Below are 27,920 nucleotides of genomic sequence, written 5' to 3'. Positions count from 1 at the left end.
TATATTTCTTTTTTAACTGACACGTGCTGCTAAAAACCTCTAAAATCTGTCATGAAACGCACTGACAGTCAACCATCCCTCCCCTAAATCCTCTGTAGCTGCTCTGTTACCAAACAAACAAGATCAATGCTTCTCTTAAAACATGCTGAGACACACTCTGGGCTAAACCTGAAAGATTTTAAAGTTTTAAACAAATATGTAAGTGAACTGACTGGTGCAGAATTGCATCTGTAATGGTAAAAATCCAGGTAATACCAACAACAGATGCTATTCCACAGATAAATGTCTGATTTCCACCATTTATTTATTAGAAACCAACTAATTGCACCTAATTGTTTCTGTAAAATTGCCTGTATGCATTTTTCAATCACCGTATAAAACAGCCAATATTAGAAAGAAAGCTTAATGGAGAATACAGATTCAGTAAATCCAATCCCTCAACAGAAAACAGCTGAGCTTCAGTAATCAGCTGGGTGTACAATATCATCCACACAAGCACTCATCTGCAAGGGAGCAGATCAGTTACAGCTCAGATAATATGCACAAAAAATGCACATTTAAAAACTGAGGGCAGAGAGAGAAAAGCTGCTGCTGCTGCTTTTGCTCAGTTATTCTATTTGTTCTACAACTGAAGCGTCTTTGACTTGTTTTTATCCAAAGCAGAAGACTGTTGATATGATATGTGTATATTTGCTTTGAAAGAGATTTTAGACTTGTATAATAGACATAACTCTACAATTTTTATGTGCTTCATTGATGCCTCAAAAGCTTTTGATCGGGTTAATCATGACAAGTTATTTCATAAGCTACAAAATAGAGGGGTCCCTGGATCTATTATCAGGATTTTATCCTTTTGGTACACGCATCAACTGATGTATGTAAGATGGGGTAATTGTGTGTCAGCCCCTTTTAAAATAAGTAATGGGGTTAGACAGGGAAGTATTTTGTCTCCTCTTCTGTTTAATGTATATATGGATGATTTATCAAAGTGGCTGCAGCAATGTGGGACAGGATGTGTTGTTGGTGGGTCTATAATTAACCATCTCATGTATGCCGATGATTTAGTTATTTTCAGTCCTTGTAGTGCTGGTCTTCAACAATTATTGAGGACCTGCTCAAACTATGGCCAGGAGTATGACATTCAGTACAATGCACTGAAAAGTAATATTATGGTTGCAAGGACTAAGGAGGATCAGAAGTTGGTACTTCCGGATTTCTTCTTATCGGGTGTTGTTCTTAAAGTTTGTACTGCCGTGAAATATCTGGGTCATTATATAACTGATGATTTAACTGATGACATGGACATCAACAGACAACGGCGTCTAATGTATGCACAAGCCAACATGCTGTTACGCAAGTTTCGGATGTGTTCGGTTTCAGTTAAAGTGGCTCTCTTTAAGGCATTTTGCACCCCACTGTATACTGCCCACCTTTGGCGACAGTATAAACAAAGTACTCTACAGAAGCTTAAGGTAGCCTACAATGACGGAATGAGGATGCTGCTCAGGATGCCGAGATGGACTAGTGCTAGTCAGATATTTATCGGTGTTGGGGTCTCCACTTTTCATGCTCTGCTGCGATCTCTTATGTACAGGTTTATGGGGAGGCTTTGTGTCTCTACAAACAACATTATCTTGTCACTAACAGATATCTCACGGAGTTCAGTTAGGTGTAAGTCCAAAATGTGGACTCACTGGCGATGTAGCCTTATGGCAACTCAGTGACTTGGTTTGTGCTTGCTGTATTTTTAAATTTTTTTTTTTTTTTTTTTTTTTTACTGTATTTTATCTTTTTTATTATCTTATTTTTGTTTTCTTCACACTATGGACCTATTTTGCGTCTTTAATAAAGTTGATTGATTGATTGTTGAGCGATGAAATGAGATTTCTAAAGTTGATCACTCACTGGTTCATGATAGTCTACCCTACTCCAGCTTTTTTTATGAATAAAAAGATTTTTATTATTATTATGTTTTATCATCAGGCAATCAGCTAGGAGTATTACAGTTATATAGAACATTTATTATAAATTTATTTTGTGGTTTTTGATGTAGACAGAAGGTGATGTAGGTCACGCGGTTTACTGTGGAAAAAGTGTGCAGATGTGGCTGTAATGATAAAACAACCCAGATTAGACATTTGGAAAAGATGAAGCTTTGAGTCAATTTGATTCACTTTATCTGCAAAGCACACATTTAAAACAAACACACATATGAAGCACTATACAGAACATGTAAACGAGTTTCATTCAAATAAAATGGCATTGTGTCCACTTGAATCAAATTATAATCCAATCCAATGTATTACAGCCAGACAGAGGGCACCCACCCCACCCCATCTCCATCCCCTGGTTGCACCCATTAACACCAAGAGTGTCCCAATTTTATGTGTGATGGAGGTGGAGGGTGACATTTTTCAGTGTCACACTTGAAATAAAGGGTGATGAAGTGCACGAGCAAAGTATTAAAAATATGTTAAAATAGTAAATTGCCACAACAACCATCACAATATAATATTTAGTCTGACGTATTCCAATTTCATATGTTATTACAATAGTGTCAAGCTTCCTAAAAAGTGTATGTATATATATATATATTACTGTCAGATAATCATTATATTGTCTGTTCTGATGGATTCCAATGCAGTATGTTTTATGTTATGGATGATCTTTCTTAACAAGCATTAAAAAAAGAGTAGTGTATGCCAATATCTGTTGCAAGCAAGATAACATTACACTGCATATCGGAGAGTACAAGTTTGCATAAGGAGTTGATGAAAATGGCATCTTGGCTACTTTAAGGGATGTCTCATTTTGTAATGGAACATTTAACTATTTCTTCTTGTGACTTCCAATTATAGGCCAAGAAGACAGTGGAAGACTATGGGTAGGTATGACAATAGGAAAGTATTTTCAACCTCGGCGTATTTATAAAATCTAAATGTGTAAAGAGGAACCCAATAAAAAGAGGAACCCAGTAAATTGCATCAAATCTTCACTTTGTTTCAATCCCCCCATGCTGAGCGTGCACCAGGTGGTGGGCGACAATGGAGAGGAAAAACTTGCTTTTTTTTTTTTAAAAAGAGAGACCTCCAGCAGAAGCAGACTCAGAGAGGGCTGCCATCTGCCCCGACCTTTAAAAGTGAATAATTTGACTTAAAATGTCACTGCCTGGTGTATTGTTGAGAGGCTTTTAAAGAATGTCCTCTTGCCAGGGGTTTTATGAAAGTGCTTAACAGGAAGAAAACACAAACTCTGTGACTGGTTTGAAGGTTTTGCACTAAACTAAAGGACATGCTGCTTTGGTGGATGAGCTCTAAAATGCCAGTGAAGGCAGCGCTTCAACCAAGGCTCAGTGGAGCACAACAGCCAGATGATGAAAGGCTTTATTCATACGGAGTGACAACAAATAGATTATTTTCCAGCTACAGTTCTCTGAAGCATTTTGAATGTCACTGTCCTGTATGACCCAAACTACTATGTAAAAATATCCAAAATCTCATGGACAGGGCATGACCATCGGGACAAAAACCAAAGACAGCTTGCACATTTGAAAAGCTTTTTTATCATGGCACTTCAGCTTTGGCGTCAGCTGGGGTGAAACGCAGCTATTCCATATTTAGTTATTTAGTTCATTCAGAAAAGGCAGAACCACAGATGACGAAGAGAAGGTTCACAGGTTTTAGGGTGAGACGCAGCCAACAGGAAGAGGGGGGCTGAAGAATGCACACTTGAAACAAAAAACCTTTGGTTAAACAGCACCATCATCACAGCAGCTCAGCGTCAGAAACAAGACACCGAGAGACAGGTGCTGAGCTCTCAAATGAAAACATGCTGTCGAGCAAAATAAAAAACATGCATTTACAATCAAATATAGCAACAACTGATGCTTCTTAAAGCTGGAAAAGAAAATTCTGCTTTCTTTACTGAAGATATACATTTAATTGTCTTTCTTAGGTGAACCAGATGATATAAATCTACAGCCTGGGTCTGGGTTGGAAAGTTAAAGTGTCCGTGACTATATAGCCTAAAAATAAATCTAATGAAAAGTTAATTTTTTAAAAAAAAAAGTACTTTTTAATTATTTGAAAACCTTTGTTTGTTCTTTAAAATGGAAAAGGTGTTTCTATCTGATTACTTGGTTAATCAATACATTAATCAGTATAAGTAATCCGGTCAGAAATAAACTATTTCTCCAAGCTCATGGCATTCAACGAGCCATCTACAACAGGTAAGATGTTAATTGTTCGAAATCTTCTGATAAAGTCTCTTTAACTTATCAAGCAGCAATAAAAATTTAACTTGGCTGAGAATATTTTTTTAGTGTATGTAGTTTTAACTATTTTATTTTTCCATAGAGCAATATATTGCAGTTTTAGGAAAATGTCAAACAGTTTATTTAACTTAAAAAGACAGCAGTTCTTTTGTGACTGTTTTAAGCAGCCAGTGTTCAGCTGATATTAGTACAAGATGAGAGACACAGCCCTAAGAAGGGTCTCCCCCCCCTTGGCTCAATAAAAGTGATAACATCACAACATCATCATATCCCAACAAATGTGACAGTTTGGACACTGCTTCACTCATAACCCTTCTCTTAGATCTATTCCTCACATGAGAGGAAAAAAAAAAGAACCATGACAACTGCCTCATCAGCCTCCAACCGTTTCATTAGTGTTTCAATTACCTGAGTGCTGACAGTTCGTGTCCCATCTGTGGCTTCCACTGTCAGGTTGTAATTTGATTTCTGCTCTGCGTCCAGGGGCCTCGCTACAATCAAGGTTCCACTGGCCTTGCCTACGTCAAAGCGGCTGTCGTAATTACCACCTGTGATTTTTTTTTTTTGAGGGGGGGGAGCAAACAGGCAAAGAAGACAGAAGATTAAAGACAAATTGTCACATAGTTGCACGCATGTCACAAGGTTACACAAACATGAAATGGGGCCTCAGAGGTGGACACATAAACATCAATTTTCAGGATAGTAATAAAACAAGCACACACTACCTAACAGCTTAGACTTGCTTGTTCGACTAAAATCGGCTGAATAATAGACATTTTGAGCATTTAACCCAGATATCAGTAGCATAATATGTAACAATGTGATTTACAGTGTAAAAAAAAAAGTGGGTTATGTGCTACAAAAGTGAATGCAGACACAGAGTAAAGTGAGCTTTAAACAAGTCAGGAACATTTGTCACAACATCAACCCCATCAAACACAAGTCAACCACAACCAGCAGGCAGCACCAACAGACAGAATCAGATGATCTCTTAATACAGCACAGCCTATTAGGAGATCCCAGCAGCTACCTTCTGCTGTACAGTTGTGGTCACAAGCCATCTGAAGGATGTAAAACATCTCAGAATCCTCTATGCCGTCTTGCAAAAATCCAACCAAACAGAATATTCCACAGAAAGGGAGGAAAGCAATGAAAGAGCACAAAGACGGGGAGAAGAAAAAAGAGAAGTGTCAGTCAGACATTGATTAGAAGGAAACAGGCTGAGAGGAAGGGAGAGGAGGCGAGCATTTTTAAAGGGAGTCGTTTTAAATCTTCTCGTGCACAATAGCTGCTGAAAGTAGAAAAAAAACAAAGCATTTAAGACGGGAAGAATTACGCTCAAACACTAGAGAACACTACTTATTCAAATGTAAGAAAGAAATATACTGAAGCTCAATAATCTAGGAAAAGTATCTGTATGAATTATAATGGCTTTCAGCTACTCTAAACAGGAAGAAAACACTAAGTACATGAGCAGTGACTGAGAAAAAATGAGTAAAAGCTGCAATTTCAACAGTTTTATATCCAGAGCAGCTACAAAACATGTAATAGATTACTTTTTTCTGTGGAAAAATGTTAATATAGTTTAAAATTACTCTGCTAGAAATGCAAGTAGTCTTAAAAAAGTTCAGTGTCACTAATTTTTGATTCTTTAAGTGCCAAGCAATGTAAGACATACATTCACTTTGTTAGTTCTGAGGAGGTTTTTCTACCGACGAAGCAACACAACAGAGAGCGTTCAAACAGCGTGCATGGTGGCAACAAACACATAAAGGAAGCAGTACCTGTGATTTCGAACCAAACGGGAACATCAGACGACTCGGTGGCAACAACGCCCACCATGTGGGCCACGGGATCGCTTTCCATGACGGAGAATATAAAGGGAGACTCCTCGAAACGCAGAGGAGCTGCGTCAGCTGGCACAGTGGGCTTAGGAATCCACTCGATGTGCAGACGGCAAACGGAGGACTTCTGAGGACGCCCGTTATCGACCGCTTTAATCTGTTCGAGGGAAAGAAATGAAACTCTGAGTTACTGTGTTATCAAACGCTTCTATTATCCATGACTTCCTGCTGCAACTCTCCAGCATCAAGTCTCCATACCTGAAGGTAAATTATAAAAGTTTTCCTGTGCTTGTTCCTGAACAAACTAGTTTTAAGGACCTTGTTGTAAAATGCGATAGGCGATGTCATTTTCACATTCTGAATAAAAATAGCTTTTAAACGTTACAAAATCTGCTTAAAGTAGCATCAATAAGTGCATCAGAAATTGGATGTGCTTCCTGTGGTACGTAACCGCCAGCTGAAAAGCTTTCCAGCTCAAATAACAGAACTGTTCATTTCCACATACACAACACATTGATTTCCCTGTAATGCTCAGATAAAACAACTGCTGCATCGCTGTGACACTGTGGCAACCCAGACAACAGCCAAAGTATGATGTGTGAAGACACATCGCTAACTGAGACAAGTGACTCATGGTAACTAAGACACTCAGCAATAAAAAACAGAGCACGTTGGGAAAAATATATCCTTGAAACATCTTTGTTCCAACTGCATTTTGTTGGCTCGTGTTAAGAAAACTAACATTTCAGATAGATGCGTCTGCACTTGTATTTTGAGTGTGTGTGCACTAATAAACGTTGAGTCTCTGAGGCTTGCATTTTTTCAAACATCAAATCTGAAAAGAGAAGCGCAGAGAAACAAAGAGGGCTGAGAAACTCCAGAGGAAAAGGAGAATAAAACAATAAACAGGACCGTGCTGTAAAAATTGTACAGCTTACAGTCCTGTGATTAGATACTCACTGTAAGAATGTCGTATTCCCCAGCAGAGGAGAACTTCTTGGATGACACCAGGCCAGTTTTGGGTTCGATAAAGAACTTGCCGAGTTCGTCTCCCTCCTCAATGCTGTAGGAAATCTCCGCATTCGGCCCCACGTCACGATCGGATGCAATAACCCGGTACACCGGCTCTCTCTTTGTGGCCCGCTCTCTCTCGGGCCTCTCCCGCTCAGGGAGTTGGATCTTGTAGATCTTCTCCAGGAACAAGGGTCTGTTGTCGTTCTCATCGAGGACCTGGACGATGACCCGGACGGTGGTGGATTTAGGAGGAACGCCGTGGTCAGTCACGGTGATCTGAGGAGATAGAATAGAACAGAGACTTCAAACCAGGAAGTGTATTAACCGAAAAGGCTCAGGTGCTGGCAACAAGACAACATTTATTATCTGATGCTTTAAATCTGTATCTATTTGCTCTTATCTTTTCAAGCCACAAAGCGTCTTTTGTTCTTTTATTTTCAGTCAAAGTTCTGAGAGAGTCGCAATAAATAACATCAGAAAAACCTGGGGAATATCACGTTAAAAGCTTGTTTTCTCTGTCTTTCTATTCAAGCTGCTTTATTCGCAGAGTTAACTGCGAGCAAAAACACAGGCAACTCCAACTGAGATTTCCTGTCAGGGGGTCTAAATAAAATAAATGAACAATAACGTGCCTTTCCTGAAGACAGTACCAATCTAATGTAAACAGTCAAAACAAACAAAAAAAAAACCCAGATTTCTAATACATAAAAATATGAGAGTATCCAGAAAAAATACATGACCGGTGATTTTCAAAGAGTATTTTTGCTTAAATGCCCACCGGGGAAGAACACATTTTGCACTGAAGTCCTGTTTCTTGGCTGCACAAATGCAAATTGTGTGCATTTTTAAATAATAATTAGATTTCATAATTTTTTTGTTTTGTTTTGTTCAAAGTTTTCCTGATCTAAAAGTGTATTGTTTGCCCATAATCAGGAAAATGGAAGCCGTGGAACAAGTAGCGCCTCGATGCTAATTAATTTGAATTTGATGCATTTATTCAGTATCTGGGCACCAGCTGCACTTCTGTCTCAAAGATTCTGTGATGACAATGAACAATACGATTTATTGTTGTCACGTAATGGCCAGGAGCTTCTCTTCACCTCGAAAGAAGAAAAGACTGCGTCAAACTAAATCAATAAGAGCGCTTAATTTTAATCACAACACCAACTGTTGTTGGTGGCACTCTGAATCATGATTTAACACATCAGCGTGACTTTAGACAGCTGAGTACACAATCTGTGAAGTGTAATAAGAAATGAAAAAAGCCACAGGCTGACCTCAAAAAAAAAAAAATACAACTTTTTACTGAGTTCCACTGAGAAACTTGGATCAGGGATTATGCATTTAGGGCTCGGAGGAAGTGTGGGCTTTTCTAGCTTCAAGCTGAAAAATACAACATGGATGTAGAACAAATGTCACAGTCATTAAAACCCATCTGCTAAGTACTTCCCTAGAAACAGTCAGGAGTCCAGGGCCGGGCACACACCATTTGGTACCATACTTTCAATTACTAAAGTAATGTGTTTTCGCTTTTCTTGCAGTGTCTGGAGCTGTCTGTCCCGCTCACATGAGCAGAATCAATTAAACAAACTGACGAGAAGCTTGAAAGAGAATGCCTCTCTGAGGAGCCACACAGCTTCTTTGGGTTGTTCCTGCATAAAGTCACGAAAGAATCCCCAACAAGCAAATACTATCAGGTACCGGGGAGAAGAGGGAAACCGAGAGTGCAGACTCATCTCGGTGAGAAACTAATTTATTTTTAAATTTAAGATAAACAAAAAACAAAAGACTGACGAGGCAGCAAACCTAAACGTAACAAAAACTGAAAATGAAGCAACGCCGAAACAGCAGGGAACCAAGAACAATGAACCAAGCAGAGTGTGGAGGAAATGACCGGGTTTTTAAACAGAGGAGGTGATTGGAAAGTGGGCACAGGTGAAGTAATTAGCAAGACTTGAGGCAGGTGTAGATGGGCGTGGCAGGAAGGCAAAGAGGGAAGAGTGACAGCATGAACAACATGAACACAAGAAAACCTAAACAAAAAGGAAGACACCTGAAACACAACTAAAAACAGAAAATATGAAGACAAACAAAAACAATAAACTAAAACACAAAAACCCCAAATCCCAACAAATACAATATTTGGCTTTCACTAATTGCATAAAACATCCATAGGTTATTCTGCTTATATTAGGTGGGATGTAACGTATTTAAATAATGTCATAAATGAAGCTTCTCTTTTCTTACACTGATGTGAGTGCTTCAGAATAGACTGCTGACCTTTTAAAAGACATGTCTAATTGTATCTAATACAGCTCACTGACCAAATGTCAGTGGTAATTATCAGATACGTGTTATTAAAACAATATGTTAGAAGAAAACCAAAATGAGGACCTATATTATGGCTTGTGTGGGAAATGTTGTATCTTGTATCCAACACAAGGAAACGTAAACCAAGGTTAATATTTCATTTTTGTGTCAGGACAAAAATGTATGCTGTAATAATCTTAAAGAATTTTGCACCAAAGGAAACAGAAGGGCCCTTCTAAAAGTACATGCATTTTGCAAAAAAAATAGCTGCTTGTTTAGAATCTGCAAGGCATCAAAAAACAAGTGATCAATAAATACTAAACCTGGATTACTCTGTGCTACATCTTTATGTACAAAATAACAGCTGCTTTTAAATGTTGCCTTTTTGTTTAAAAAATGTGTCATTTATCTATACCCACAGAGGATGTATTTTTGGTTTAAAAGAAGTATAAATGTCATCTAAACAGTCCACAGTCGTCTAAGCTAAAATTGGTGCTAAAAGGAAAAGTTGGAATAACGCCTGAGCCTTGATTTAGATGTTAAATACACATCTACACCGAGACGAGCAAAAACATTTAAACAGCACCAAGGTCACGGATCAAACTTGTCATCATTATGTTTGGAGCCCGACCTGCATCGCAGTCAGTCGACCGTCAGTCATCAGTTCACCAGCCACACAGACCAAGAATTTAAGCCCACAAACTGTTCGAGTGTGTGACGGTCCACATTCATGCCAAACAACTGCCATTTTTCTTCACAAATACAAATCTTACTCTGTCTTAATGTTTTCCCAAAGACATCTTAGTTTCACTGTACAGTCAGTAAAATTTGATGTTTCTGACATGTTAGAGGAAATTACATTCATTACATTTCATATGCCAGTATAAGATATAAATACAGACAAATCTCCATATTTAACACAATGTTATTTGCACTCAGTTCTCAACCAAACAAAAATATTGAAATTTTGTTCAGTTGTCTGACAAATTGACATTTTAATCGTAATATCACGACTGAGAAGTGGATAAAAATACAGTTCTTAGCTCAGTTTACTGTTTCAAGCTGCGTTTTAGTGTCTGTTTATGCTTTTTGGTACTTTTGCATGGTTTACTGATTTGGGCTGTCAGTCTTACATATTTCCAGTTGTTAGTGTGGAAAATATAAATGAAGGTAAAAAGGCTAAACTGCTTGAGCTGAATGCAGTCTTAACTCACACCGAGTTATTCAGGTGAAAACGAGAGCTAATTTAGAACCAAAATTGAAATACTGCCTATTGCTCACTGGGACCGAGTCATTAAACAGGTTTAATGCTTTGTCAAACCTGCATGCAGATGGACTAATAGAATCAGAATCCCCCCCTCTAATGATCTAACTACCACACCTACAATATGCTGAGATTATCCAGCTGTGTCTTTGCAGAGAAGTTGGCTTAGCTGTTTTTAAATGACAGGCTTAAAAATCTATTAAGCCAATTTATTAGAAATACGAAACCTTTTAAGTGCTTACTGGTTAATTAATAAAGAAGGCCTGGACAGGATGTAACATTTGTTAAATAGGCCAGACTGCGTGCTGCCAAAGGCTGCAGGCAACAGATGTGAACAGCCCATTTACCTCTGCTTTAACGTTACAATGTGCTGCCTGGTCCCAGGCCTCAATACTCTGCATGTCCTGGCATGTCCCACTTTTGCTATTTACCCACCCCCTCCTTCCGTGGACGAAGGCCTCTGATCCTGCCGCTGGAGCCGACGCGCTCAAACAACAAGAGCAGCTTTGCCTTTTCTGAAATTCCCCCACTGCTTTAAGCTCCCTCTCTCTTTCTCTCTCTCTCTTTCACACACAGACACACGACAGCTACCAACCCCCATGTGTCTCATGGTAAGAGCTGAAGGCCCCCTGTGCTCCCCCCCTGCACCTCATCTTGGCATTTGGTGCAAACAATGGGGACACAGCCCCCCCCACCCTAATTACTCCACATGTTCCACATAACGCCACATGCTTTGTTTTGTCGCCTACAACAAGTTGGTGCAGAAAACTTCAGCACCAACTTGTTGGATTTTTTATCTGATTTGCTGAGTTGCTTCATGGGCATGTGGCACTTTGGTTCCTTAAACATGAACATAAAAGGCTTCCTGATGAGTTTGTTTACTTAAACCTATCTCACAAACTCAAAATGTGAAATACGTAACACTTAATAGGATGCCAACACTTCACGATTGCTTAAGGTGTTTAAAAGCTTTAAATCTAAACATCTAATAAACATTCAGTGATAAATTTAAAAAAAGAGCAGCAATGTCAATAAAAAGAGAATGGGAGAGTTGCTTAAATAAAGACATTTAGTTAAAAGTGACAACCAAACAACATTCAGAAACTCAACTTAAGCAGAAAATCACTCTTTTATTGATGGATTTAAAAACTCACATTTACCCACATGCTAGAAGAATCAATTCTAGACCTACAGCAAACCATTGGGTGGAGAAGCCTAAGGGTTTGGACCCTGGTATCGGCTGTGAACTAGCACAAAACATTGAACTGTTTATCTCAAATGACAGAGGGAATAGTCTTCCCTTATTCCCCACCTTTATCCCTATCATTTACTCTCTGCCCTGTAATGCAACTGGTGCAGAGAGACTTACAAGCAGAGAGTGAAATATGATACAACTCTGGCACCAGAGGCAGCAGCACTAACTGTCACCCAGAGATCACTGGATGGTGCAATTTCTAACAATAATTAAAAGGTGATCAATCTGCTCCCTGTCAGCCTCAGAAACACAATTAAAAGAGCTATTATCAACCCTGGCTCTGTGGTGTGAAAGAGGAAGGGAAGCGTCGGGAAAGGAGCGAGCCGAGCTCAATTAAATCCCACAAGTTTAGACATTGGCCTGATGGTATGACAGCAGTTTCCTGTCTCGGCCTGCTCCATCCATGGGACGGAACATTGGGAAAGAACAAAGGAACAGTCACCAGGCTCTCCCACTCACACATATGCACCTCTGCCTCCAACTTCATCCGGAAATTGGTGGGATAAACGACTCCAAAAAGGCCATTCTTGCATATACAAGAGGACTTTTAAGTTGGCAGTTTGTGGCACTCAGCCAGAGTTGGCTGCAAATGCCAAACCTCAAAAACAGAAAAGCTCCAGTTCCCACTGAATGTGTTGACCTTTTCATTTAAGATCCTGATTATTATGTTGCATATTTATCTTCATAATAATTATGTTTAAACTGAATTATTTTCTTCTAAAATACAAGGTTCACTCTGGTTTCTTATCCACTGAAGATCCTTAAAAATAAAGCACTTACCTCAAGTATGTGCTCATCCTGTTGCTCCCTGTCAAGTTTTCTTGAAGTGGTTATAACCAGACCTGTTGACAACAACCAAAATAAATTAGAATAATCAAAAATAAAAGTTAAAAACAAGTCAGTTGTATACAAACAGAGAACACTTGAAGAATTGAAGCAGACAAACGAAATGGGTAAAACTCATTTTAGAAGCATAAAAGTTTCGTGTAAAAAATGATGTTGTGTTTTTAAGGTACTTTAGACACAGTATCAGTTTTTTGTGACAGAAAAGTGCTAGAAAGCAAGAGATCCCAATCCTGCACAACAACTTTTAAACAAAGAGCTATATCATACGGAGATGGTTCAAAGCGTAGCAACAAGACTTGACTGAAAACAACAATGCTGCCACTCAGTGCAGCGTTAACTAGTCAGAACCCTGATGGTTATCTCATCAGTAAACCATGAGTAAAATGGCCTCAATCTGGGGTTGTACTTTGCCTGTGGTCCTCCCTGCTGCCAGACAGGCCTCCATACTGTCTGACATATGTGAAATATCACAAAGATCTGCAAATAGTACCCAAACAACAGTGTAGCCTTGACACCCTACTTTTAGTTTCTCCACAAGCTGAATAAATAGAAGGCCAAGTCAGACATCAGCCACAAGCACAAGCACTTTATAGAAGACAGAAAGGAATTCCAGAAAACATCCCGCTGCTGGTTAAACTGTCTTTTTAAGCAGCCTGATTGATGTCAAGTGACATCAATACCAAAGGGAACACTGACAATAGTAAACATGAAACAAGTTGAAATCTTGAGTCCCTGGCTAATGCAGTTCTGCACCACACTCACAAACAAGGCCAGAACAGATGAGCTGCATGGAGGGAGGGGTGTGCTCCAATTCTACATTATAGGCAGCATTCTGCTCTATCACTCCCAGAGTAATTGTAACTTTGCAGACACTTGAGTGTAGAGTAGACATGCCAACTCGAACCGCACTAGAGCTTTCTGCTAGCCACACTGCGTCTGATTAGCATACGCAGCAAAGGATTTCGGAAACCCAAGCCCATCAATGGCACATATGCCTGCAACAAGAATAGCAGGCCACAACTTCTGGCTTCACCGAAATAGCCATTCCCCCCTCCAGCGCTGAGATTGAGGGATAAGACCGAGGCACTTTTGCTCGCGTCTTTCGATTTTTTTAATCCTCTTCTTCTTAAGCTTTATTTAATCTTCACAGTGAACTGCAAAGATGTAAGTCTTCCCATGTTTGCTCAGAAAAATTGAATTCCTGAAGGCGCATCTCATATTTTTGATCTACTTGCCAATCAGGCTTACTCAAACAGGAGCGAAGAAAAAAAAGAATCACAATTAAAACCAAAATAAAGCGCACTTCTGTCTTGATGGGTTAAACTCTTCCACCAACAGCGACTGAAAAAGATACTCAAGCACTGACGTCGCAAATGAAGTTAAGCACATTTGTGTGTCCTGCGGGGATTATTTTGTGTCGTGCTGTGTGCCGCCTCGAACCTCAGAGTGGGTTACATGAGCGAGCATTATCATGAAAACAAATAGTTCTGCTGCGCCACATCAAAACAGGCCACACTGACCAATTATTCATGTGCTTCAGCAAGGCCAGGGATGATGGATGATAATGTTTTTAAGCTCCCCTGTGAGCTGTGTTAGCCAACTCTTAACATGTACTCCACAGCGGAATACAGATGACAATATTAGCCACACCGAGCCTTTGTGTCAAATATATTATTTATCATCAAATCAGCTGCTTAATCAAAGCTAGCCAGAGTATCACTGGATGGAATAACAACTGCATATTCTCTATGCCTTGCATTTGTTCGTCAACAAAATCAACCAGCAAAGCCAGTGATATTGAAAGCAAAATTCTTCCAAACCCATTTAAAACAAGGCTAGTTAGTTAATAGACAAAAGCTAGGAAACACATAGACGATATACCAAAATTAAAAAAAAGGCTTTAAATTTTCAGCAATCTTAAAGACTTAGGCATGCTTAGATTTTATTTAAATGTAAAACAAAAGTCACTTCCAAAAGTGTTAAAATCCACAACTTTCAATTAAGTGCAATACTCCACTAATGAGCTTAGTGTAGCTTTTTTTTTGCAGATTGTGATGTTTCTATCATAATTTCTGATTACCTGCTGGTTTGATGTGATTTTTTTTCTTACTGAAGCAAAAATGTAAAAATTGACTTCAACCTACACTTGCATTAGAATGGAAATAGATCCTAATTTTCATCACTGTGTAATTGCAATATTGTTATTAAGTTTTCTGTGATGAATTTAGCTCTAAGACTGAGTTATTTTGGGCCAAAGTGATTAGGAATTGTAATGGATCATAAACTAACAGTCATCTTATGGTTTTATATTAGGTAAACAAGTGATTTTATGCAAATACGGCCCAAATTTTTCTATTAAGTGAGGTGAAGCTAATAAACTAGGCTGTGCAGTTTTGCCAGATGAAGCCAGTAAAGCCTATGATGCTTGTTGCCGTAACTTGGAAGTAGTTGTCAAAACAAGAAATCAACAACTTCTGTGGACATCCACAAGAGAAAGTCTGTTGATAGCTAGGCTAAATTTGCCTTCATTTAATTACATGATAGTAGAGGCACTGCATATTTGTTCAGCCGCTGTGGTTGTAGTTATTATATCATGGCTTTATGTAAATGTGCTTTCAGCATGTTTAAGCTCATGCCGCCATTATTCAAGAGACTGAAGTTTATTGCTCACTAATGCTTATTGGCAATTGCTTTGTTGCCAATTAATAAGGTTTAGGAAGTATCTGCTGTGCTAGACGTTTGATAGATGCCCTGATTACTTAGCTTTCTTTATATAATTCCTTATACAAATTGAAGTGTTATGTGAACTGAACTGATAAGTCTTTAATAAAACTACCGGAAAAACAACTTCAGTCTCATTCCAAACCAGATAAGATCAGCTCTTCACAAAAGAAAAAAACAAGTTTAAAAACTCATATTGATTTCAGATTTTTTCCTTTGTCTTTGGGAATATCGGTTATATTATGCCATGTCTGAAAATGTGCTGGTCAGTCAAACCAATTACATTTATAGTTTACTTTAAGCGTCTTAGGAGTCTTTTTTTTATTAGAAAACCTAATTCAATAAAACTTGTACTGAAAAAAAAAAAACATCTGCTGGGTAAAACTCGTTTGATGCATGGTTTGTTGTGGCTTGGAACACTTTTGTTTGCTACCTCATTCATTTTGTTTGTCATGTTCTCAGTTTACTACATACAGACCTGCATTCCACTTTAATATCCAAGCAGAAAATAATCACAACTAAACTTTTAAAGACGTAATCTTCCTAAATCTATCAGAGTAGGAGAGTCACCAGGAACGGACCCAGGACTTTGCTGGCACTGCTGATGGAAGTCAGTGGAGGTACATACCTTTCTACCACTACCTAAAGGTTAAGGAACTGTAAAATAACTGGTTAGTGAGCCAGAGCTGACCAAAGACTCACACACACACTTGCACACAGACTCACACACACACAGGCGTGGGCTGTGCTGGGCCAGCAGTAATTACAGCCATGCTGTTTTGAGACGGGGAGTAAAACAACAGCAAAGGAACAGTGGGACTCTCAGAACTACAACAACTGCTTCAAAATGGAGACCTGAAGGGACTTCAGGAGTTGGGAGGATTGTTCATATGGTTCATTGTTGGGCACTGTTGTTGTGATTAGCTGACTTGACAGTGACACAAATACACATTTATGTAAGACACAAAAAAGATACTGTTTCACTAATAAAAAAAAAAAATCTACATGGTAGGAAACTGACGGGTATTAGTATTTTAAAGGAGAAACAGTTCTCCCCCCAAAGCAGCTGACCAAGACAAGCTGACAAGTCTTTTTTTTTTTTTACAGAAGAAGGAAATGCTTGGCAGGGCGTTTAATTGTCTGTGTAATGCAACAAATATCCTCTCCAAAATCAAAAGGATTTCAACAAATAACCCCCAATCAAGACTATAGGCAAACAATTTTAAGACAAATATGCCTATATACACAAAGTCTTTGTGCAAATCTGCATGACTGAAGAGGTGATTCTGCTTCTAGAGAAGAAACACGGCCAACACTGACAGCAGTGCAAAAAAGGTGCCTAAAAATATTTTCCTACATTGAACAAGTTATTGTGTTTGCCTCTGACTTCTATACTCTCCAGGAGAGTAAATATTTTGTGACTCAACACAAAGATCTTATTTTTTATTCATATTTCCATGTTCATAAAAAATGTATCCAAATACAAAACAAAAAGAGACAAAACAAAAAACAGAAGAGAAACTTGATGCCAAGATTGTAGCATCTCTTACCCTTTGGTAAAAAACTGAATCCCAGATTGGATTCATTTCAAAGATACTGTAATTATTCTGAATCCTAACCAAACAAACCTTTGTGGTTTCTCTTGAAAGCTTTAAAAGGAAAATCTGCACTTTTTCCTTGCAATTTTTTTTTTGCTCCTGATAATCTCCTTTGAGAGCAGTGAAAAGTGTTTGCTGTCAAATCACCGGAAATATCAGGAAGTTGTTGAAAGTATCTGTTTCCTATCTCGCTTCCCCTGATAGTGGTTGGGGTTTTGGTAAACCACTGATAACACCAGCACGCGTGTGCGTTTTCTCCCCAAAAACAAAGAAGGCTTTACTAAAAGTTGCTGTAAAACAAAGTGGATGATTTGTGGCCAAAAATTATACTGACTGTTTTCCATCTCTTTATTTGGTGGCAACAATGACAAATGCATATAAAAGTTGTACAAAGTTACCAATATATTACTAAAAAGCCTATTAGTTGTCTACAATGAGCTTGCAAGTGGCAATAAAATGTTTATCATAAAAGAATTTATCTGCAAGTGTGTTAATTCAATTAGGTTGAATAGCTAGATTAAAAGCAGCCATTAAATAGAAAAATCAATCCTGTATGGGCGGCCATATCTGATAAAAGACTGAAACTACACCACAGATGACAAAGTAGGCACCATTATTATAGGTTTTTAATCAGGCTTTAGCTACAATCAGAAATCTGTTGTGTCAGCTTATCATAAATTAATGATAATTAATATTAAAAGGTTAATGGACAATTATATAGCAATTGGATCAGGTATAAAAAGCCCCAAATCTACAACTACAACAGGAAGCAGGGTAACAAGTCCTGAGCAAGACAAGATAGCTAAGAGAAAAATTAAGCCTCTGCACTAGCTTTCTCTCCTCAACTCAGGTATGGAAAACTTCCTGCGGTGTGAGCATGTGTGTTCTGTCTGGTATGTTCTGCTCGGTTGCTTTTTCCTAACACATTCGTGTTCGGGCATATAACTTCTGGACAAAGTCTGTAGCGCAGCAGAAGCGTTTCAGAGAAGACAGGAAATGATTCAGCTGCTAATGAACACTGCTCCCTCTGCCACAGAAAAGGTGGGAAACTTGTTTGAATAACCTGAGATGAAGGAAAAAAAAACAAAACACAAAAACTGAGTGCTGACATCCCTGCAGGAAGAGAAAATTAAACTAGATGAGAAGTGAGCCGGCTGTCTCGAGTGCTGTGTGTTTGTGTGAACGTCATTACACTAAATTTACACAAAGTTATAAACAATCCTTGATAATGCTTTCATACAGACAGAATTTTACACAAAGCAAACACACACAGACACATTTATCTGTCTCAGATCCTGTTGTGATCTACTGACAACAAGCCCATCCAGGAAATTCAATACGCTTTAGCCGACAAATCAAGGCTGAGAAACCTGAAACAACTGCAGTCACGTATGTGGGTAATAGGATCTGAACTACCAAGCAGCTGAACAATGGTTCACCTTTTTACTCCTTCGTATTATTCAAATTTAACTATGTCAAAGGGATTTGGAAAACATAGTTCCTATGCAGCTGACAGGCATTATCTGCTCTCCTTGCAGTTTGTCTGCCCCCCCCNCATGGGTCCCTTCAAAAACCAAGGTGATGTCAAGCCGCTATGTTCTGCCAAACTGTGTTCTAGATAGGAGAGCTAGCCTTGCACTTAAATGACAAAGTAAAGTCAGAGAACATCCAAGTCAGCAAGACTTGTTTACTTGGCAGGAATAAAGTAAGCCTAAGCCTTTTATCCTGGGCTTTGCTGAACCAGTGTGAGGCCGTGTGGAAAAAGGGCAACCAACACCACCCAAGGCGTCAATTGAAGTCTTGGTACTGTATATGTTGGAGGCTGAGCAAGCAGCGAAAAGCCACTGCCCATGACAGATCTAGTTAGCTTGGAAGATATGCCCATGAAGTTTCATAACCCACAGGAAAAAAAAAAACCATAGGCCCTGACTTGTTTTCTTTTTGCCCACCTCTTTCTGGATGTGTGTAGATGTGCCAACACAGGGCCAATACCTTCAACTCAGTTTTAGAACATGCAATTATACGGCCACGCTTGACGTCAATTTGAAAACTTTCAAAGGCATTTAATAAGTAGTGAGTTGTATCACGTTCATAATGAGCGTAGCTGTATAGCACAGATATAAATTTCAAAGAAAAACAGACCTGATCGTATTTATCGTCTTAAATAAGTTCTTGTTGTCACTAGTCTTTAGCTGTCACCTTAAAAAGAGGAAAAAAATAAGAACCTCAGAGCAGAGATTCAATTAAGTTTTCTTTTTCCAAACCAGTTTTAGCTGAAGCTGACACAAGCCGTACAGATATCCCACTGATAAAATTTTTAACATGCTTTGATATGCATGAATGTGTCTCACCCTTCTGCTTTGGCATAATATTCTTCTGTATTTTACTCCTCTGACAGTCATAAAAATTAAGGCGCATGTCAACATTTCATGGTAAAGAGGTGCTGCTTAAGTGGATCTAACCACAAGCTTTATTAAATAATCTGTTATCCATATGTGGGATAAGAGAACTTCATATATCTACTAAATAAGTAATGCAGCGTAAATTTACCCAAGGCATCTACGAAAATATGCAACCAATAAGTAGCATAGGAATTATTTAATACGGATTTATCAAAGAAGAAAGTCATTTTAGGTGAAAAAGACAAGACAAGAAAAGAAAATTTCCAGCTACGGTTCTAATTTTTTTTCTCCCAGTGTAATTATAAGGACATATAAGGACAAAAAAACAAGAATCCATCTAAGACAAAACTACTACCAGTCTTCTTTACTGTGTAAGATCTGCTTTTGTTTTAAAACTATCATTTATGACTCCGTTGATGGAAGATATACAGTATGTCCTTTCCTAACGGTTTTCCACTTCAACATCCAAGACTTCTTATCAGTAAGAGTCAGTTGATCTCTTCATGCATGCAGACAAAACACAAACGATACGGGGACATACCAGAAAGTTCCCTTTTCTCTTTATCACTTGTTTTTTTTTCACCCCTGTCCATCCACAAGGGTGCGTAAGTAGTGTAAGATTTATTTTGGAGACAACCTAACCTAATGATTGAACCTTATTTGGTCAGAAAACTCACACTGCCACTTCCAACAAAAATAACTCCAGTCTGTTGATGTGACTACCTTGGGAAACGAGACCACCCACGCAAAGTCAGGACAAACTGGAGCAACTGCCGCTCTATCCCCCTCCTCTTTTCAGCTTCCTGATCGGTTGGAGTCAGAGAAGTTGACGGACCTGTGCTCCGTAGATGAACACAGGGTTCGACTTTTTCAGTACTGTACACAAACGGGTACTCTTAATGCATTTTATATTTGCTCACTTGCTTTAAAAAGGCAACAAGAACAAATGAATAAATTTCCAGGAAAGACCCAGCTTGTTGATTTTTATCAATTTATTACATAGGAATTATGAAGCAGAATTGTCCAAAGGGATGAGACAATTCCAAGCAGCAGAATATGTCTAACCTAAGATTGTAAGCCAATGTATTTTAAGCTTATCTGTAAAAAAAGACAAGGCCCCAGAAGTCTTATCTTGGCTGGAAGGCTGTATAACTTGGAGGGCGGTATGACCCAACATAAAACTGAAAACAGACACACTCTACTCATGACAATCTGTTACAACTAATGAATACATCCCATAAGACCTCTCATTGAGTCTTATTTCCCCTCACAGTGAATGAAGCTTTACTTTGCACCTATCACACAGATTCATTTTTTCTGCCATACCACTAAGCTCAGCCGGCTCAATCTACTTTAAAGGAAGTCAATGAAATATTAATCATCACGCAACTTCCAAAGAACCATGTGAGAACACACTTTAGAGTGTTAGAGTGCAGAGCCCCCCATGGGCTCAGCCCACTGCTGTTGTGGGTGAAAATACGCTGTTCATACCACTCATAGCTTTATAAGGAAACACGAGCCTCACTAAAGCTCATCTCTTTGACTGTCATTTACTGAAATTTAAAGATTTCCGACATTTATGACCTTTAAAGTTACTAAAATGTTTAAATGAGAAAAAGTTATTAGTGTCTGTTGGAATATTGGAAACCCCTTATGTATTTTCTGTATTAATATCACAACTGACCAGCGTTAAGACAAAGCTAACATAAAAAGTACAAGATGCAACGCTGACAGAGTAGATCCAAGGTGGAACTAAAAGCAACTCAAACCTCAAAAACTTCAGCACATTTTATGCGAACACCATTTTTTGAAACTTTCTGGAAATTGCAGTTTGTTCACATTACACAGTTATTCTGTCAGAATTCTGATTTTTCTTGCTGGAGGTGCCCCAGGCTGCACTGGAAACAGTACAACTAATTGCTTTTGTTGACGCTATTTGCACTTGCAAATAACAAATAATTACATGTAAATAATCGTGCAATGGAAAACTGACTGCACTGTAAAGGTTTATAAAATAACTTTTGTGTGAACTCCTCGAAAATTTGTATTGTTCTAAGATGGCAGGAAAACCTTGAGGTCTTGGTCACGCTCTGACTAGTTGTTAGCTCGTTATCTAGTCAGAACTAAACTCTTTCTCCAAACCGGTTGTTCAAAGAGCTACTTACAACATGTAAGATAATAATTGCTCTTAATATTTTCACAGAACTGCATTTCTTTTAATCATTTGAAAAAATTGACAAAAAATGCAGATTTACCTAACAACCTGCTTTCCTACTTTCTCTTCCAACCAGCAGACATATTTTGACACCGCTTGTCCATAATAACAATATAAACTTATGGCTCAGACTGTAAAGAAGAACTTTTAACAAGACATTCCATTAACAGCAGTCCTACCTGTCTTGGAGTTAATGGCAAAGAAGCCTTGGGGATTGCCACTGGTGATCCTGTAGGTGAGTTTATCACTGGCCTTGGTATCTGGATCAACTGCGTTAATCTGGATGATTGACACGTCTTTTGGCGAGTTCTCCATGACAGAGGGGTAATAGACAGGTTCAGAGGTTTGCGGTGCATTGTCATTGACATCCTGAACTTCAATGTAGACCTCAAGGAAAGAAGACAGGGGCACCACACCACGATCCATTGCATAGACTGTTAGCCAATAATGAGGTGTTGTCTCGTGATCCAGCAGTTCTTGGGTTCGAATCACACCTAAAGGAAAAAAGAGAAGCAAACAAATAAATAAGTCTGCATCACGTTAAGGAACATTTTTATGTACAAGTGACCTGACTTCCTCAAGTACTGGTGATTTCTGAAACCAAATAAAGAATGCTGAGCAACAGCTGGGACTGAACAGGAGGTTGTATTGGTTGGTGGAAGAGCTTTTTCCTGAATTACAAAAAAAATGTCAAGGTGGTACATTAACAGCTGCCAGTCAGTGTTCTCCTGTTTACATGTTGCTATAATGCGGGGGCTCTAACCTTCAGCTGAGCAAACAAAAGCGCTTTCAAACATAAATGTATGAGGACCAAGAGCTGACTATGGTTAAAAAGAGTGGTGAAAGAGAAGATCCTGCAAGCTGAAAGAACTATGATTGTCTATATGACACCTTTGGACAAAAACATGCTTGACTGATGCGGTTCTTGGATGTTTAAAAGTGACCAGCAGTAGAAAAGTTGCTTGTTGATCTTTCATAGGAAGAGCTAAGAGAAAAGTTCACACCAGTGAATTTGTTTTGCTTCAGTGCTTTTTTTTCTGTGTTCGTCTCCACTTGCAGGCACTCATCAGATGCTCAGTTGGCACGAAGCAGAGTGGGACGGGATAAGTGTGGAAGTGTGTGTGTGTGTATTTGTAAGAGTAGATGCTTTAGTATATCAGAAACACAAGCCTGTTTCACATTATGATTCAGTGATATGGCAACAAAGATGAGCTCCTCTTTAGGTCGTTTTTGATTTTTCACAAACGAACCAATTAAAGTGGGCGAGTCCTGCAACAATTTGTGCTTACACACATAAAGCTGGAATCAGTAGATTAACCACAGAGCTGCAAAACAACATGCACCACCTTCCCACCTCACACCTACTCACCAACCTTGCTCTGTGACTACCTTCATTCCCGTCTCAAAGGCATAACCGTGATGAATCAACCTCCCACATTTAACACTGATGGGAACAAGGTGTGTCAGGCCTACTTTGAAAGTGTTGTTTAAGAGGAGCTGCTGACTAAGTTGATCTCTAAATTACTGTTCTTGCCATGTGCAATTGAAAACTAAAGCTGCAGGCACTTTAAACAAATTACCAGATATGTTTGGAAGTAAATCGTTCTGATGTGCAATGAAATGTCAGTCAATCTGTTCTATACAAGAACTAAATTTATCTCAAGTTCAAGGGAAAACTACTACTCCTATTTTTTTCTTTCTGTAAAGACAAAATGTTTTTATATAAAACCCTCCCAAATAAAAAAAATATATATATATTTTCGGCACAGTCTTTTATTAGGCTTAAAATCAAATTTGGCTCATATAGTTGTGAAACTGACACTTGTGTTATTAACCCATAGCAGGAAGTAGCACAGACAATATAAAATAACTTGGCAGCCATGGAAACAGTCATGGAAATATGATATTTCGGATAGTGTTATACAGTAGGGGTTTTTTTGCAAGTCCATGAAAGCAACCGACTCAAATATCTATGATCCTTTATGCGATTACAGTGACAGGCCTAACTGAGTAAACAGACTTCTAAAAAAGTATAACATTTTTGTTCCATTTAGTACTTCAGCAAGTTCTAAAACAAAACACACTAAGAAGAGCTCTCGAAGGACAAAAAGGAGCTGTCAAGACTGAAAAAGACAAAATTATTTTGAGAACATTGTACATAAGGGCTTTTCAATAATCCAAGAGACACTAATAACATGAAGGGCAAAATAAAAATAAATATTTTGAAAGAAAGTAGAAGGCCTAACGACTCTCATAGAAGCCACTCCTGTGAATAACCTGAATAACCTCCATAACTGCAACAGGAATTTATAGCTATATTTGTGTTTGCTATTATCTAAAACTAATAAAAGTGAATCATGGTGCAGGCGAGCATTATTTGCCGATACGTGTGTTCATTTTCTTTTGTTAGGGCTGAATCTATTAAGAACCTTCCAGTCACTGGTGGCTCAGATAAGAAGCCTTCACAAGACCATAAACACACATTTGTAATAGTTTGCACAGACTGCCTTTGTGATGCTCGTGCCTTTGTTCACCCACTGTAACCCGAGGAACTGCAATGTGATGCACATTATCATTCTGCCTCGAGTAAAAGATTTCTTCTAAAAGAGATACACACCAAATGACTTGTAACAAAATTCGTAAATTTACCTCGGGAGGGGAAGTGAGCTCATTTATTCACTGTCCCTGCTTCCCTTTACCTTTCCCGCGTTTGAATTCTTTTTTTTTTTTTTTTTTCCATGTCACCAGTCATCATTACATTTCTCTCAGCTTAGCTTCAGGGCTGTAATAAAATGGGTAGCCAGGCAAAAAAGGAAAAACTCAAAAAGTAGGTCCCAAAAGTTTTCCAAAGCCAAGAGTCCCTTGGCAAAAATAACTCTCACCAGTGTGGCCAGCATGCAAATTGGACGACTTGGCACACAAAGTGATGTTTTAAAAGGTGACAGAGCTACAAGTTAAGCTATGATTTATTAAACCATTTTCTAAATAATTTTTATAAGTCTGATATTACAGAAGCAGAACTTTTAAAATAGTATACATTTCAGTGATGTCTATCAACTGCACAGTAATAAAACAACACCAACATTCTGAATAAAAAAAGATGATAAGCTCCTTAAGTAATCATAAAGTGAAGTAATTCCGTTTAATTTAAAGGTTTTACGTGTCAGTCTAAAAATGATTTGAAACTAAATACAACCCTATTGCTTCTATGGAGATTAGCAGGGTGATGCGAATCAAATGTGCTTGAATAACTGATCATTAAGTCTGATTGGTCAGAAGTCATTGTGGGCGTGTTCATGCGGCAAAGCCGGTGAGCTTTAATGGAGCCATTTTGCTTCTACTGCTCCGCTGAGAAGCAGCTGGAGGCTGTTAGGAAATACAGCCGTCTTTACGACTGTTCCATCAAAAAAAGGACAGGAAAGCTGAGAAACCATTTTACCGCTGTAGGAGAAAGGAGGAGCTTCCCGGGAGTTCTGATCCGAGTGGCTCATGGACTATGAAGGGTGTGTGCGAAAACAAACGTCTCACAATCACAAATTAACTTCTTGACTTCTTACGAAGTATGACAGTGCCTTAAGCTTGAGCACCACTTTAACAGGTAGAAGATTTGGCGATTGGTTGCTTTGGATGATTCAGGTAAGTATTATCACAGTGCCAAGAAGGAAAAAAGCCAGCAGCTGTTATCTGGGAAGGATTAAAGTCCATTCCTAAACAATTTGGAGTCCATCATTCTACTATGACAAAGATTATTTAAAAATAGGGAAACATTCCAAACAGTTGCCAATCCTTCCAGGAATGGACGTCCCAGAAAGAGCACGCTGGTGGAGGGATGATGATTTGGGCTTGGTTTTGTAACAACAGAACCTGAGCGCCGATCAGTCACTGAGTTGACCGTGAACCCTTTTCTTTACCAATTTTCTAGAGTTACAGAAATTAGGTCATGTAACAAGACAATAATCCCAAGAACAGCAGCAAATCTACAACACAATGGCTGAAAAAAAAAATCAATGTGCTGCAATGACCTAGTTAAAGTTCAGACCTCAACCTGATTAAAATGTGGTAAAACCCTAAAGGAGCTGCTCATAAAACAATAAACACAAACTACAAATGAACTGAGGCAACACTGTAAAGACCTCCAAGACAACAGAGAGTCCCAGTCTTTTATTATTACTGTAATAACAGTTTATTATTTACCATAGTAAGAACAAATGTGTTGTTTTTTAAAGCTGAGAGACTCAGAGAACAGTTCAAATCACAACTTGCAGAAAACCTACAGAAAACTGCTAATCCTTTCTTTTTAGGAAGTGAAAAAACTTTTGTGGATAATATTTAGAAGTATTGAATAGACTTACTGTTTCTGACATTTATTATCTGCCTAATACTGATAGTGTTATTACAAAAAAGAAATAATAGAGAAAGTCAAAAATGAGAATAAATGAGTTTAAATTTTAAATTTGTAAGAGCCTATCAAAAAAAGAGGTATAGCAGGAAAACGATGTCATTTCTACACATGCACTTGCAAAAAAAAAGACAAAACAGAGAAGAAAAGAAGAGACAGTTGGGAAAATATGAACCATCCTTTGTGCTTCTGCCAAGGAGTTGCCCATGCTTGAATGCTCAGCTATTTAAGTGGCTGACACACAAGCATAGTACAACATTCATTTTTTTTACTAAGGAAATAAGTTTTGGCCTTGTAGTTGTTAGCATCCAAACAAAACTTATTACTGACACTATAACAGCAAGAGCGTGGAACGTTTACTGTCGACAGTTCCACCATTTCTAAAACCTCTAGCAGTTTTTAGATCATTTTTCAGATCGAACAATGAACTTCACTTTCAATGAGGGGGAAAACCAGCACATATAAAAACCTATTTGCATAGCTTTCAGGTGAAAAGTTTCTAACAACGCACATGAAAGTTGAATCTGAAGAATTTAGTTGTCACACCCTTCCTATATACACCTAGGCTACCCAGTAAAGCAAGAACAAAACCTGCCCTCGGGCCAGAAAAAAAAGAAAGAAAAAAACTGATCATGCAAAAGCTTCTGCCAGATTTGCCTTCCGCTTTTCCTCCCTCTCTCGCTCTTTTCTTTTCCCTCTAGCTTTGTTCTTCAAAGCTACTTGAGCACAGCGGCAGTGCAGTTGAGTCTTCAGACGGCCAACAGATTTCCAACTATCGAGACCAGCAGGTATTTGATGCGTAGGTGTATACAATCTATGGTTTATTCAATAAATACTCAAGAGTCTCGATGAGGACTCTATTTGAAGATGGTGACATTTGCTTTGAAATGGGTGCTTGAAACAGTTCATTGCATGTCACAAGCCGGAGCAACAAAGGGAAGGTTTTTGTTGTTGTTGTTTCTTTTCTTTCTTTTCTTTTCCACACAGGTTTTAACTGACCCTGGCAATTTAACACAGAAAAAATTACAATTAAAAAAACAACTGACCTAAATGAAAATTGTAAATACATACGGCTCACCATTGTTGTGCCTTCTGCAGCTGAAAGTTAGGAGTTTGCTTTGAACAACCTTTGTTAATTTTGCTCACCTCTACCCCACATTCCTCAGCCTTCACAGGCCTGGAGCTCACATGCTTGCATAAACTTTCGCAGTGTCCCTGCTCCCCCCCACCCTACCCCCTTCCAAAGCCTTGGCAAAATGTTTCAAATTCCTCTACCTCCTTGTTGAGCTGAGTGTAATAGAAAGAGTCCTAAAGTAAGCTTTCCATTCCCCAGCAACCTGATATCACATCACCCCAAAGTTCCAGACATCTGTGGCTAAGATCTGTGTTTTAAGGGTATTAAGACTGTTAATGCCTGAAATGAATCCAAAGATCTAAACTACGGTCCAGGAATACGTTAGGATTTTCTATTAATACACACATTATCAGGAGGGCTGATTTATTTATTAAGACATTGTTAGATACTGTGATAAGAAGTCTGAGCCAAAACACTTTCAAACTATAAATAACTATAACGGTTTTCTGTTCCTAATTCATTTCCCAGTTATGGATAAACGCAAACCCAGACTTGTTTGTTGCATCGTCACAAGCTCTTAAGACAAACAAGTGATTTTGTTTCACCCTGCTTCAACATTATATCATAACTCTCCCTTAAAAGGGATAGTTCAGATCGTTTGCAGTGGGGTTTTGTGGAAAGGCTAACTGTCGGTCAATCCTAGG

At 38.6% G+C, this 27,920-nt stretch overlaps 1 protein-coding gene across 7 annotated transcripts in view; it reads right to left on the bottom strand.

Annotated features, from left to right (window-relative positions):
- Positions 1-27,920, bottom strand: part of fat1a (FAT atypical cadherin 1a) — a 77,006-nt gene that overhangs the window by 34,867 nt on the left and 14,219 nt on the right. For 5 of the 7 annotated variants that reach the window (XR_001808326.3, XM_037974774.1, XM_037974775.1 and 2 more), the window contains exons 3-8: positions 21,922-22,236; positions 12,741-12,802; positions 7,078-7,407; positions 6,058-6,274; positions 5,304-5,372; positions 4,682-4,821 (exon numbers count right to left, since the gene is read on the bottom strand). Coding sequence is in view for 6 of the 7 variants with exons in the window: in XM_037974774.1 (XP_037830702.1) it covers positions 4,682-4,821; positions 5,304-5,372; positions 6,058-6,274; positions 7,078-7,407; positions 12,741-12,802; positions 21,922-22,236 (1,133 nt within the window). In the remaining variant the exon portion in view is untranslated. The remainder of the gene's footprint in view (positions 1-4,681; positions 4,822-5,303; positions 5,373-6,057; positions 6,275-7,077; positions 7,408-12,740; positions 12,803-21,921; positions 22,237-27,920) is intronic. The other 2 variants (XM_017405189.3, XM_017405257.3) reach the window with 1 other exon arrangement.

This window comes from Kryptolebias marmoratus, linkage group LG3 (genome assembly GCF_001649575.2).
Source record: "Kryptolebias marmoratus isolate JLee-2015 linkage group LG3, ASM164957v2, whole genome shotgun sequence".
Lineage (NCBI taxonomy): Eukaryota > Metazoa > Chordata > Actinopteri > Cyprinodontiformes > Rivulidae > Kryptolebias > Kryptolebias marmoratus.
Note: the sequence above shows the minus strand (reverse complement) of the source record. Positions and strands in the feature narration are given on the sequence as shown.